General features: G+C 42.6%; 1 protein-coding gene across 1 annotated transcript; it reads left to right on the top strand.

Annotated features, from left to right (window-relative positions):
- The first annotated feature begins 863 nt into the window (after nt 1–863).
- On the top strand, nt 864–13,327 carry dnajc28 (DnaJ (Hsp40) homolog, subfamily C, member 28). The gene is made up of 2 exons (XM_088327133.1): nt 864–964; nt 11,335–13,327. The coding sequence occupies exon 2, from the start codon at nt 11,349–11,351 to the stop codon at nt 12,492–12,494; it is 1,146 nt and encodes a 381-aa protein (XP_088183259.1). The 5' UTR covers nt 864–964; nt 11,335–11,348; the 3' UTR covers nt 12,495–13,327.
- The last annotated feature ends 213 nt before the right edge of the window (nt 13,328–13,540 follow it).

Raw genomic sequence — 13,540 nt, 5'->3', positions numbered from 1 at the left:
AATCTATCTGTTGCTCTTTAGCTGATCAACTTTTATGTATCTAACTTTTAACAGAATAACAACACTTTAATAATTAAATCTAATATGTTGTAAAAAATGTGCTCAATAAACATTTTCCATAATTTGTCATAACAGGATGGAACTTTAAAAGTTCCTCATACAAGCATAACACATTTACAATGAAATAAAAAGTAAGGAGAGTAAAAGTCGAAGCTTACCTCTTTTTCCACAGTTGAACTCCCATCATAATCGAATGATGTCACTTCCTGTAAATGGCCTTAGTGGAATTGTAGTTTTTTTGGGGGGACAATTGAGCACATTCTAACAGTGTGGATAATTACTAGTGGGACATGTAGAATTTGAACAAAATAGCAGCTAGAAATATAAATTCACAACATTTAAATGCATTATGAAATTAATTGTAGTTTATCTTATCTCATTATTAAATAAAACATATATTTTATGGCCTACACCTCTTGAAAAAGTTGATTACACAATAAATTTGAGCGTGTGTTTCAAGAAAACGTTATCTAAAATCCAAAATAATTTCTGAAATGCATTTTGTTTAGGGTTAAATGATTGCAAACACTTAAAGTGAATAATTTAAGTACTTTCATATACATTTTGCAGATTTTAAAAGAACGTCAGGGTTAGAGAAAAACGCAGACATGAAATGTTGCTACAAACTGAGAAACGCCCTGACAAGACAATCTTGAATATTATTTTATAATTACACTTTATAAAATCATATTCGGACTCTATACTGTGTTTAAACGTCAACTTTAAAATTGTTTGATAATATTTTTACTTAAATTGGTGTCGTTTGTGTTGCTTGTAAAAATTAAAATCGGTTGTTATGAGCATTGCAGTCCACTAGATGTCACTAACGCAATTTCCTCAACAAATGCCAGTGAAAAATAAGCCAACGAAGAAGATATGAACGACAACCTCAACCAGGCAGCAGGTGACCTGTTTTAAAGTCGTTTTTCAATGTGTCTGACACTTTTTGTTGTTTGCGGGGAGAAAACCATCAAATTGGCAAGACAAAAATGTTCAGTGGTGGCTAGAGTAAAATGACGTTATTACTAAAGAGACTAGTTTTGTTTGCCATGGTTTGGTAACATCAAGCTAGGACCTTCGTGCGTTCGATGACGTCATCAACAGCTTAAAACTAAATAAATTATATTTAAAGTAGTTATATTACGTAAATTGTTAATAGGCTTGCATTGTGTTTAATGATATATTTAGCAGCGATTTACCATGATCACGTTGCCAGATGCCACATTTTCTATTATACAGTGTATTACATATTGGTCTCATGGCACATCAACAAAGACTTTTTACGATATATATGTGTAACCGCGTTGTACGTGTCCCACCAAAGATCCACATTCACGCTGGACTGGATGATGAGGTTTTTATTATTACAGTTCTGCAAATGGATGAGTCACAACATTAGCTTTTTCTGCTGGGTTTGATCTCTTTGATCTCTTTGTAGTACTCTGGTTAAACTGACAACAAAGCATATCAAAGAGCTGTCTTTTCACTTTACAGAAAATACATTTTAGAATATCACAATACATTTATAAATCTTTGCATTTTAACAAGATACTTTTAACAAGAGATCGTATAGTGGATTTTTAACGTTTACAATGAATTCAACATGTTTTTCTTTACTCTGAATTTTAACCAACATCATCCTTTTTTAATGTATATGAAAAAATAGGAATAAAAACAATAATGAGTATAAAAATGGGTACAATTTACCTGCAAATGGATGAGTCACAACATTAGCTTTTTCTGCTGGGTTTGATCTCTTTGATCTCTACAAGGGGAATTAATATTTAGTAAAACAGAAACAAAACGAAAATAAATCAAAACAGCTTGACAATATCAATCACATTACTATGCATGGTGAGAGATTTGTCAGCTGGGGTTATAATGTTTAAAATTAACTTATTTTGTGGAGCACCAAAAGATATGTCTTACCTTTGTAGTACTCTGGTTAAACTGACAAAACCCCGCCTCCTGGTCACATGTTAGAAGCCAAAACCAAACCCCACCCCATACCAGCAGATGGCACTGTTGGACTCAGCATTGCAGGACATTTACCAAAAACTATACACATATTTTAGCAGGAATTTCAATAAAATAAAAGTTATTATTACACCCGTTACATACACCCCCCTGAAATTCTGCTAAATATGGGAGTGCTACACTAAAAAGAAAAAAAATCACATGCCAAAAAGGCAAATACTGATGAAAAAGAGGACACGAAAACTGGTACAGTATTACAAGGAACAAACTGAAGTGCATGTCAGTTCTAAAACTCTCCCAAAAAGGAGTGTGAAAAGAAAGGAGGCGAGCAAACTCCTAACTAAGCACAGACTCAAAGATGCCTGTTACATCTCTGAAATATCAAACATTGTTCCTGTAGTTGTAAGTGCTCACATAGGCACAATTCTTGTTTCTTACTCAAGCTTTGTTACTCAAACTGAAAGTGCATCTCTACTGAACTTAAACTAGGAACTTGCAGATATTGCGGACAGATGATTGTCACCTACCACATGGTCATTCATCTGACAAATAAGACGACTAGGAGGCCTGATGGACTGGCGGACCCTAAGACCATAACGGTTAGGTTGAGCACAAATAACCTGAGCTTGAAGGTCTGGGGCAGTCAAGTCTAAACAGTCAGTATCAGGGGAGTCTGCGTCCAGATGGTCAGTGTTCAATGGGGTCTCGTCTGGGAGACCCATACCCAAAGGGATCATGTTTTCAGAGCACTGTGATGGGCTTTCCGTATTGTCACTTGAAGTATGGTCAACATCTTGTTCGGGGATGTGCTGACTTCCTCGGCTGGATGTATCAACACTGCGAGAGTCGGACTGGGCATCAGATCTGCTGTCTAGTGAGTTATCCTCTACCTCTGGATGAACTTGCTCTTCACCTGCCTGTATCACCCAGTTTACTGTACGGACATCACTGTCTTCAACCGCGTCAGGTAAATCAGGGCATACATCACTTCCATGCATAGCAGCGTCAGACTCTGAGTGTTCAGATTCGCTGGCCAGATCATCCTCACAGGGCAAGAAGCTAACAGAGAGCAGCAAATTCCTGTGAACTACCTTCTCTTTGCCCGTCAGACAATCCTTGACTCTGTAGACATTGAGATCAGGCTTGACTGATATGACTTCATACGGGGTTGACTCCCACTTGTCTGCAACTTTGCGTTTCCCCGGGACACCTCTGTTGGCGATCAACACCCGGTCTCCCACGACGAGAGGTGATCCTTTGGCCCTACGGTTGTACAGCTTGGCATGACGAGTCTGTTCTCTGAGAGTATTCCTCTGTACAATCTGAGCAGCTTCATGTAGATCTTTCTTCAGATGGCGTACAAAGTCAGAGTAGCTGACAACAGCATCATTGGTATTAGCATGTTGAAACATGACATCGACAGGGAGACGAGGGATCCTACCAAACACTAGGTAAAACGGTGCAAACCCTGTTGTCTCATGCTCTGTGCAGTTATAGCAGAATGTGAGCTGCTGCAGCATTTGTGGCCACTTTGCTTTGGGCTGAGGGGGAAGGGTTCTGATCATATCTCCCAATGTTCGGTTGAATCGTTCTGCGATGCCATTTCCCATGGGGTGGTACAGAGTGGTATGGGATTTCTGCACCCCTGCCATCTCTAGAAGCTCTTTGATCAGTTTGCTCTCAAAATTAGCTCCCTGATCAGAGTGGATACGCCGTGGGAAACCATAGACAAGGAAGAAATCCTGCCACAGACGGCGAGCAACTTGTTTGGCGGTTTGATTCCTGCAAGGGAAGGCGTGCGCCATCTTGGAGAAATGATCAGTTACGACCAGGACATCTACAGACTTGTTCTCTTGCTCAGCAGTCCAAAAGTCTATACAGACCAACTCCATAGGCTCAGAGGTGACTATGTTCTTGAGTGGTGCACGGTTGTGTGGTTCCGGTGTTTTCCCTACTACACAGCGCTGACAGGATTTGACATAATTCACAACATCACGTTCCATGCCATTCCAGAAGAATCGTTGCCGCACCAGAGACAAAGTACGGTTCTGGCCTTGGTGACCTGCTGAGTCATGTAAACCTTGAAGGACTTTCTGTTTCAATGAATCAGGCACCACAAACTGGAAGATTTTCTTGGCCATGTGAGGATCTTTCCTTATTTTGTAGAGCATGCCATTCTGTATGGTGAGTCTGCTCCAATGCTTCAGTAGTTTCATCACACTAGGCGACTCGACAGCTCTCTCACGCCTGGTAGGTCTCTTGTGTCTATGCACAAAGTACATGGTCCTGCTTATTGTGTTGTCCTGTTCTTGTAAACCAACAAGCTGACTCTGTGGGAGTGCCGTTGACTGATCTCCCTTCTGCAGAAGATTGAAGTTGGCGTCTGTTCCCATCACTTGACCCACGCCACCAGTGGACTGAGCACTGAAGACAGCAGCAACCTCTTCTGATGTCACAGAACCATTGGAGCCTGATGGAATTGCCCTTTTTACTGACTCGTCTGATGTCCCAGCACTCTCGTCTACAACAGCGTGACAATTGTTGGATACTCTGAACACCTCTTGCACAGTACTGTTGTTCACCCTGTTGACTTGGTCCAAGAGCGAAGTATAGGGCTCGGTAACAAGGCGATGACCCACACATGACCGTACAAATGGCTCACGGCTCAGAGCGTCGGCTACGATGTTCTTTGGTCCGGGAATGTACTTCAGGTCAAAATTGTATGCAGCTAGCTTCGCTACCCACCGCTGTTCACACGCATCAAGTCTTGGTTTGGTCAAAATGTATGTAAGTGGGTTATTGTCGGTCCACGTGGTAAAGTGTCTTCCTTTCAACCAATGGCTGAATTTATCACATACCGCCCATTTCAAGGCAAGAAATTCGAGCCTGTGTGCAGGGTAGTTGAGCTGGGAGCGAGAGAGCGTCTTACTTGCAAAGGCGACTGGTCTGGCTACTTTTCCACCAGGTGGCAGCTGTGACAGGACTGCTCCAATCCCATCAAAGGATGCGTCGACAGCCAGAATAAACGGCGCATCAAAATCTGGGTGGGCCAGAGTGACACCTGTCACGAGGTCGTGCTTCAGTGTTTCAAAGGCGTTCTGGCATGCATCGGACCAATCTGCAGGCGTCAGCTTCACTTGACCTTTCTTGCGGGCTCTCTTGCGCTTATGCTTGTCACCAGATTCAGATGTGAGCCTGAACAGAGGTTTTGCCTTCGCAGAACATGCTTCAATGAAGCTTTGGAAATACATCACCATGCCTAGAAAAGATCTGATTTTACTAGGGCATGGCGTCTTGCCATCCGACTCCATTAGATCAGTGACTTGTACGTCATTTATCGCTCTCACTTTCTCGGGGTCAGTCCGAATTCCATCCTCACTGATGACATGCCCAAGAAATTTCACAGTCCGTCTGAGGAAAAAACACTTTTTGGGTGCGAGCTTGAGGTTGTGTTCCTTAAGGCGAGTAAACACCATCTGCAGGCGTTGGAGTGCAACTTCCTCTGTGGGGGCAAACACCATCAGATCGTCGAGGTAACATAATAGGCTCATGAAATTCTGATCACCAAATATTGACATCATCATCCTCATAAATGTTGCTGGGCTGTTGCAAAGTCCCTGAGGGAGCCGGTTGTACTCGTGAAGGCCGAATGGTGAGGAGAATGCCGTGTACTTTTTGTCGTCAGGGTGCAAGGGGACATTGTAGTAGCCTGACGTCAGATCCATTGTGGAGAAAAAGGCATTTCCCCCAAGTGCGGCCAAAGCATCAGCTTGATGCGGTAGTGGGTAGGCATCCTTTATGGTTCTTGCATTAAGCCTTCTGAAATCAGTACATACCCTTAGTTCTCCATTCCGCTTCCATATGAGAACAAGCGCAGATGCATAGTCGCTAGTCGACTTCTGAATAATTCCTTTCTCTTCCATCTCGTTCAGAGTCGTCCTCAGTTTTTCATACTGACTTGGTGGTATACGTCTGTAGGGTAGACGGAACGGCTTATCATCAACAAGGTGGATACGATGTACAAACTCTTTGGCCTCTCCACAGTCCATCTTATGGCGAGAAAAGATTGACTCGAATTGTTCGATGATATGAAGGAGCTTGTCTTTACACTGCAGCGAAACCTCACATGACTTCAGGTCAATGTCTTGCAGTCCCAGAGCTTCCAATGCACGCATCATGTCCTCTTCTGACCTGGGTCGGACCTCTTTGCTCTGTACACTCTGCACGTTGCACTTGACCTCCTCTGCATTGGGCAGGTCTTCCGCTGCGATACAAGGAGACACATCTGCAATTTTCCTGTTTCTTCTCAGCACCACAACTCTGTCCGTGGGATTAAAGACTTTAACAGGCACCCATCCATCTCCCCAGAGTGGAGTAACAACTCGTCCGACAAGGACTTGTCTGGGCGCAGCCTTAGATTGGGTTGGCTCAACGACCACTGTGCTGCCCGCTGATGCCCCGGCCAACTCAGGTAACTTGCCCCAAATAACGTACTCGGTCCGTGGATTCAGCGTCACGCAACTCTTGATCTTTACTGTCCCTACCTTGTCTAGAATGCAATCACCTCTCCATCTCTCTGTGTTGGAAAGCATTGACAGGAATTGACTGTGGTTATCGGACAGACCGTTGTCAGGAGTGGAAACTAATCTCCAATAGCCATCAGTACTTTTCAATTGAGTCAAAATATATTTGATGGCATTGCTGCCAAGGATCATCTGTTCTGTCTGGCCTGGCACCACCATTACTGGTATTATCATTTGGCACCCGTAAACTGTGACGTGAATGTCGTACATATCTCTGGGAGAAACTTTGTGTCCACCGCAGCCTACAATGACATAATCATCGGCCGTGTAACTCATCATATCAGGGAATTGCTGCAGGAGGTACTTAGCTGTGTCCTCACTTACTGTACAAGCCATCGACCCGCTGTCCAACAGCGCTCTGAAAGTGGGGCCTTCTTGCACAAGTACAGGTGTGTAAAACAGTTCGTCAGTCTCCGCTATTCTCTGAAACCCCTGAAAGATCAGCTTCTTCGATGGAGGTATCTTGTTGCTATACAACTCATAAATTGATTTATTGTCTTGCATGTCAGGCTTCACATTAGTGGTGGGAGGTATACTCAGTTGATCTGCACTGTTCTCCCCTAAGCGCAGATCAGTTAGTTTCCCTGAGGCAGCGGGACAACTTTCGTCACTGGACAATCACGTCGAGAATGCCCTGGGGCATGGCAGTGAAAGCAAAGGTTTTTGTCTCGGCAATGAGAGAGAGCACTGTGTTCGACTTCTTTGCAAATGATACATGGCTTGGCAGTGAAACCATTTATTCTGGCTCCAGGTCGCCTGGTTGGAGCTCCCCCTCTCTCTTGAAACTGGTTCGAGGTAACACGTATCAGAACTTTCTCCAACATACTAATAACGTCCGTTAGAGAGACATACTGTGGGCTCGAAGTCTGAGGTGGCTCGTGCACGAGGGTTGGACCATGGTTCACCTCAGCTTTGTGTACGGCAATTTCCGCTCTATTCGCAGGTTGTTGTAGGGAATCTGCTTTGTAGCTCTTCTCAGCGTGGTATTCATTCAGCACCTCTAGTACCTCACATGCTGACCACTTTTCGATGGTTTTTGATCTGTAAGTGAGTGCCAGTTCCTTGCATGGGCAGTTCCTAATAAATATGCGAGTAACCTCTATTTCAGGGTTGTCAAATGTTTTGCCCTGCTCTCTCAAGCACTCAGAGGCAAGGTCAGCTGCTCTGTTTAGTCTCAGCCAGTAGTCATAGGGGTCTTCCTGGTCTTTGGGCAAAGTTGAATAAAAGTCAGCTAAAGGGACAGCAGAGTACTTGGTACAGCTAAAGTATTTCCTGAGAAGACTATAAATCATGTCAGGGCGGGTATAGACGTCTATATTACTGTTTCTAATGCTAAACCTAACTACATCTTTAGCTTTTCCTCTCAAATGTATAAGGATTTCCTCTGCTTGCTCTTCAAGTTTCACATCACTCCTTTTTATAAATGTCCTCATTAGATCTTCCCACTCATGTATTGTTATTGAGTCTGAGCCATCCCCAATAAATGACGGCGGTTCCTTAACCTTTCTCTGCGTTACCACCTGACTCAATCTGTTTGCTTCATCTTGTGTGGCAGCAGCGTTAGGAGCTACTATATTATGTGACTGTATATTTGAGAATATGCTATCAGCCAATTTATGTCCTATCTCCTGAATAATATTTGTCATGTGATCAGCTAAACCCTCAGAAATTTCACTCGCGGAATTTGGCGTAGATGTGGGTCTGACCTGAGGTGAAGGTAGGCTAGCATGTTGGTCAGCTGCATTATGGGTGCTCACACTGGAACTTGCCTCTACTCTATGTGTCGCACCACCTGGGGTAGAACTATTATCAGAGGGGATGGGGGTAAACATGCCCCTGCCCCTGCCAAAGTGAATAGGTGTGTCAAATTGTGGAGCTAACACATTGCTCTGATTAAACATGTTTCAAAGATTAACAGAAAAAAATGTAAATAAGTCAAAATCACAAAATAAATCAGCAGCCTTCGTATCACTGTGACACTGCACTGTAATGAGCTAAACAATATCGCTCATGTAACTAAAATTTCAAATACTGTGAGCTCATGTGGCAGGTAGGACAGTCCTCGGTTCGGCGAGTTTGATAGAAGTCACGGGTCACGGCACCAATGTAACCGCGTTGTACGTGTCCCACCAAAGATCCACATTCACGCTGGACTGGATGATGAGGTTTTTATTATTACAGTTCTGCAAATGGATGAGTCACAACATTAGCTTTTTCTGCTGGGTTTGATCTCTTTGATCTCTTTGTAGTACTCTGGTTAAACTGACAACAAAGCATATCAAAGAGCTGTCTTTTCACTTTACAGAAAATACATTTTAGAATATCACAATACATTTATAAATCTTTGCATTTTAACAAGATACTTTTAACAAGAGATCGTATAGTGGATTTTTAACGTTTACAATGAATTCAACATGTTTTTCTTTACTCTGAATTTTAACCAACATCATCCTTTTTTAATGTATATGAAAAAATAGGAATAAAAACAATAATGAGTATAAAAATGGGTACAATTTACCTGCAAATGGATGAGTCACAACATTAGCTTTTTCTGCTGGGTTTGATCTCTTTGATCTCTACAAGGGGAATTAATATTTAGTAAAACAGAAACAAAACGAAAATAAATCAAAACAGCTTGACAATATCAATCACATTACTATGCATGGTGAGAGATTTGTCAGCTGGGGTTATAATGTTTAAAATTAACTTATTTTGTGGAGCACCAAAAGATATGTCTTACCTTTGTAGTACTCTGGTTAAACTGACAAAACCCCGCCTCCTGGTCACATGTTAGAAGCCAAAACCAAACCCCACCCCATACCAGCAGATGGCACTGTTGGACTCAGCATTGCAGGACATTTACCAAAAACTATACACATATTTTAGCAGGAATTTCAATAAAATAAAAGTTATTATTACACCCGTTACATATGGAATAATCTTACTAATTTTCAACTACGTAATGTTACATTTTTTTCTGAGAAAAAACGTCAAACCTGTGCAAATTTTTTTCAGACATTAGATGTTAAAGTAATTGAAATTAAGACTCATTTCGCGCTTTTCTCCATGACGTCATCACTCATGACCAAATACGGGAATCTTTAGTTACAAAACGGGGTCGGGGGAGATTATAATGACTTAACATTTTATTTTCATTTATAAGAAACTTACTATATTTTATTTACAGTACTATAAAAGAGAAGATGGTTTGAGCAATTAAACACATTCACAATTTCATTATATCATATTCTAACAATATGAGGTTTGAACAATTTTTATCGACACTTTTAACAGTAGTTAAACTTTTCACGAAAAATAAGCTACTTTTTTTTATCAAAAAGGAAATGTCTATTGTCATCGATAACCACGTAGTGTACATTGTTTACAACGAGATTAGACGAGGCACTCCAGGATAAACTTGATACAAATCAAAAAATCAAAAGGAATTCTCATCTCACGTTTTTCCTAATGACGTCATCACTCATCACCATAAACAGACATTTTTGTTCGAATCCCAACATCCCTAAAATAAGATTGTAGTTTCCAGGCATTTATTCATGGTATTAATTTGAAATCTGACCTGTTTTGTGGCGGGAGTATTCAGTGTTTGGTGAGCCACAGTCAGATATTCATATAAATGAACCTACTTCTTATTCATTATTTGATTGGCAAAGCAAGAAAGCAATATATAAACTATAGCATAGGAAAAAACGTTGTATTGTACTACATCTGCTGCTCCTTTCTATATAAAAACACCAATAGATAGGTTATCCTCCATTATCAGAAATGTCCATGCTAAGAGAAAAAAATTATAAACTGGATGACTTGACTTGTTGTTACTTTGCTGTTACTAATACCAAACCAATTGTTTGGGGCTTGTGTGTGTGCCAAATCTGAATCATTTGTCTCACAAATTCACAAGAGAATTGTGTGCCTCACTCTGCAGATGCCCAACACAGTTATACATTACATACTAATTGTATTAATAATATTCATAATGTAATGTGAAAACTCTGTGATTTTGAAAATATATAAAAGTTATGAAGTTAAATAAGAAAGACCTTTAACACTGAATAAATATAACCATTTATATACAGTGGTACCGCTTTATACGGGCTTAATTCATTCCTGGATAGAGCTCGTAGCTCAAATTGTTCGTGTAACGAGCAAACATTCCCGATGTAAAATAATTAAATACCTGTTAGTCTGATTATGGCCTTACAAAAGTATCAAAGTAAACGATAGCAAGTTAAAAAACATGTCAAGTTGGTCATGTTTATTTGTTTGGTATCAATTACAAAAAGTCTCAAAGGGATGCACAGACTACCATTTGTTACAGCACATTTTTTTTACCTGGTTCAATTTTATTCATCACCTTTATTCATCACTTTCTAAATGTATTTTGAAGATAAAGATATTTATCGAGATTTGCCTCTGCCTTCCCTTTAAAATGTTACAGATATGCGAAAGGAAGGTGTCATTAAAAAGAACTGTAGCACGACCATTGAGGGGTCTTTAGTGGTAGCTTCTGGAAATGATTGTAACTTGGATTTCCTGCAATGTGTGAAGCAAGTTGTTTGTTCCATATAAATCATATATATCGAAATTCTCGTGTGCTAATGTTCTTGTATATAGAGGTATGAATGATTGCCTGTCATTTGGAGTATAGTCTTTAGGGTATCACAGCAAGTTTTGCTCCATTTTTCTCTTACAGGGGTGCTGTGAGCAATGAGTTCCCATCTCTTAGCATCATGCAAACCTTTCTGTCCTGGGTCCCACCTGCTGCTTCACTCCAGCCGGTCCTGCTGGCTAAGAACCTTAAGCGGCAGACCTCAGGATAGCGGCAAACTTCGAGAGAGCTACCGTATCCTACAGCTCCCAGAAGACGAGTTTGTCAGCCCAGAGCGCATCAAGGAGTCTTACCTGCGCCTGGCCAGGCTCTATCACCCGGACTCTGGCGCACCCACTGCCGATGCGGCCCTCTTTACGCGCGTGGAGGAGGCCTACCGCTCCGTCCTTGCACACGGCAACGAGGCCAAGCGTCGAGATGCGAAGCAGGATGCGGATGAGAAGGAAGATCCGTCTGCAGGTGTGGCCCCCCAACACAGACACTACCTCAGCTACGAGGGCGTGGGTTCAGGCACCCCGAGCCAACGCGAGCGCCAGTATCGCAACTTCCGGGCCGACAGAGCCGCCGAGCAAGTTCTGGACTACCGGCAGAGGGAGCACGAGAGAGCGGCGGCGGCCGAGGGTGCGCTGGTAGAGCGGGACATGCGGAAACGTAGCAGGAATATCAAAATAACCCAAGCGGTGGAGCGTTTGGTGGAGGACCTGATCCAGGAGTCCATGGCCCGGGGGGACTTCCGCAACCTGAGCGGCGCCGGCAAGCCGCTCAACAAATTCCAGCACAACCCTTACGCCGACCCAATGACGCACAACCTCAATCGCATCCTTTTGGACAACGGCTACCAGCCGCCTTGGGTACTCACGCAGCGCGAGATCCGCGAGGATGCAGACCACATCCGGGGCCGGCTGTTGGACGGGCGCGCAGGGCTGGGCGAACCTCTCGGGCCGAACGAGCGCCTCCGCTGGGAGGAGATGTGCGCCCACGCCGCGGACGATCTTGCGAAACTCAACAAGAAGATAGACGGCTACAACTTGATCGTTCCAATGATCCAGATGCAGATGGTGCACTTCAGCCTGGCGCGGGAGGTGAGGCGGGCCGAGGAAGCGGCCGAAAGACGCCGACTTGAGATGCGAGAGAGGAGGAAGGAGGAGAGGATTAGGGTCAATACCGCCGATATGGCCGCTAATGCTAATGCTCGACGCGCAAAGCAAGGACTGTTATCATGGATGCAAAGTTGGATCAAATGAATGACTCAAAACTTTTATATTTATTTTGGTGGACTTAATATACAAGCCTATATAGGAGTACTTGGGGTAAGGTTTCTTCCTCCTCACTTGTGAACCGCGAGTCAAAGAGTGGGCAGATGAAATCGGCACATAGTTGCCTTGGATGCAAGATTTTTGTCTTTCATCAACAAACACACGGATTAATAAGATTGTTAAATGCCACCAATATGTGACATTAGGTATTATCAAAAAATGACTGATTTAAGACTTAGGAAGCTAATGACCGTCGTGATCTTGTTTGTGCGCTTTTCATTTTTACTGTCTTTGATCCACATATTTTTACCAAAGGGGATTGAATGCCAAATTTACACAAATCGACAGAGTAAAAATTTAAAAAAGCAACACATTCGGGTTGCAGCATGTGTGAAAGCATAAACTGTAGTTTTGTTCAAGAATGTGACAACAATGTGCTGCTGGGAACTGATGGTGTACTCTGTGTTTATTTTTTTGGACAGTACGTGCGAACCTATGATGGAAATTGATAGTTTTGGCATGACGTCATGCGCACCACCAAATGTAAAGAATCGGCTATATTTGATGGGTCCACCAGATGAAGTTTGATGTTGTCACAGGTCTACACTAATTTTATTTGATGTTCTAATGAAAGAGGAATGTATATGGTATTTTTTTCTGTGACATTTTCATTTACGTACTGTTACCTGGTGAGTGGAGGCCAGACTGAGAACCTAAGTTGCAATGCAACTTCTCAGATAATGGACACGCACCCTAAACCCTCTACTGCGCTGTTTCCTGGCTGAAATGAGCTCCAAATAAAAATCCCAAGTGTCCTTGAAGTTTTGTCAAAAAGAGTGCACCCTTATCTGGTGAGTGGAGGGCAGAGATAGCATCTGAATCAACGCAATGGGAGCCCCGGGGATGACCCGGGCAGGCTAAAACGCCTTGCACAGATTACATTATTTAAACCTTAACCCCTACACCACATGCTTTCTCTAGCCCATAGGGGTCTTGTTTGTACATCAGTGATCACTTGTTGTCTTCCTGCAGCG

This window comes from Urocampus carinirostris, chromosome 2 (assembly GCF_059441175.1).
Source record: "Urocampus carinirostris isolate Australia breed hairy pipefish chromosome 2, RoL_Ucar_1.0, whole genome shotgun sequence".
Lineage (NCBI taxonomy): Eukaryota > Metazoa > Chordata > Actinopteri > Syngnathiformes > Syngnathidae > Urocampus > Urocampus carinirostris.
This window is presented reverse-complemented; position numbering and strand designations above follow the sequence as displayed.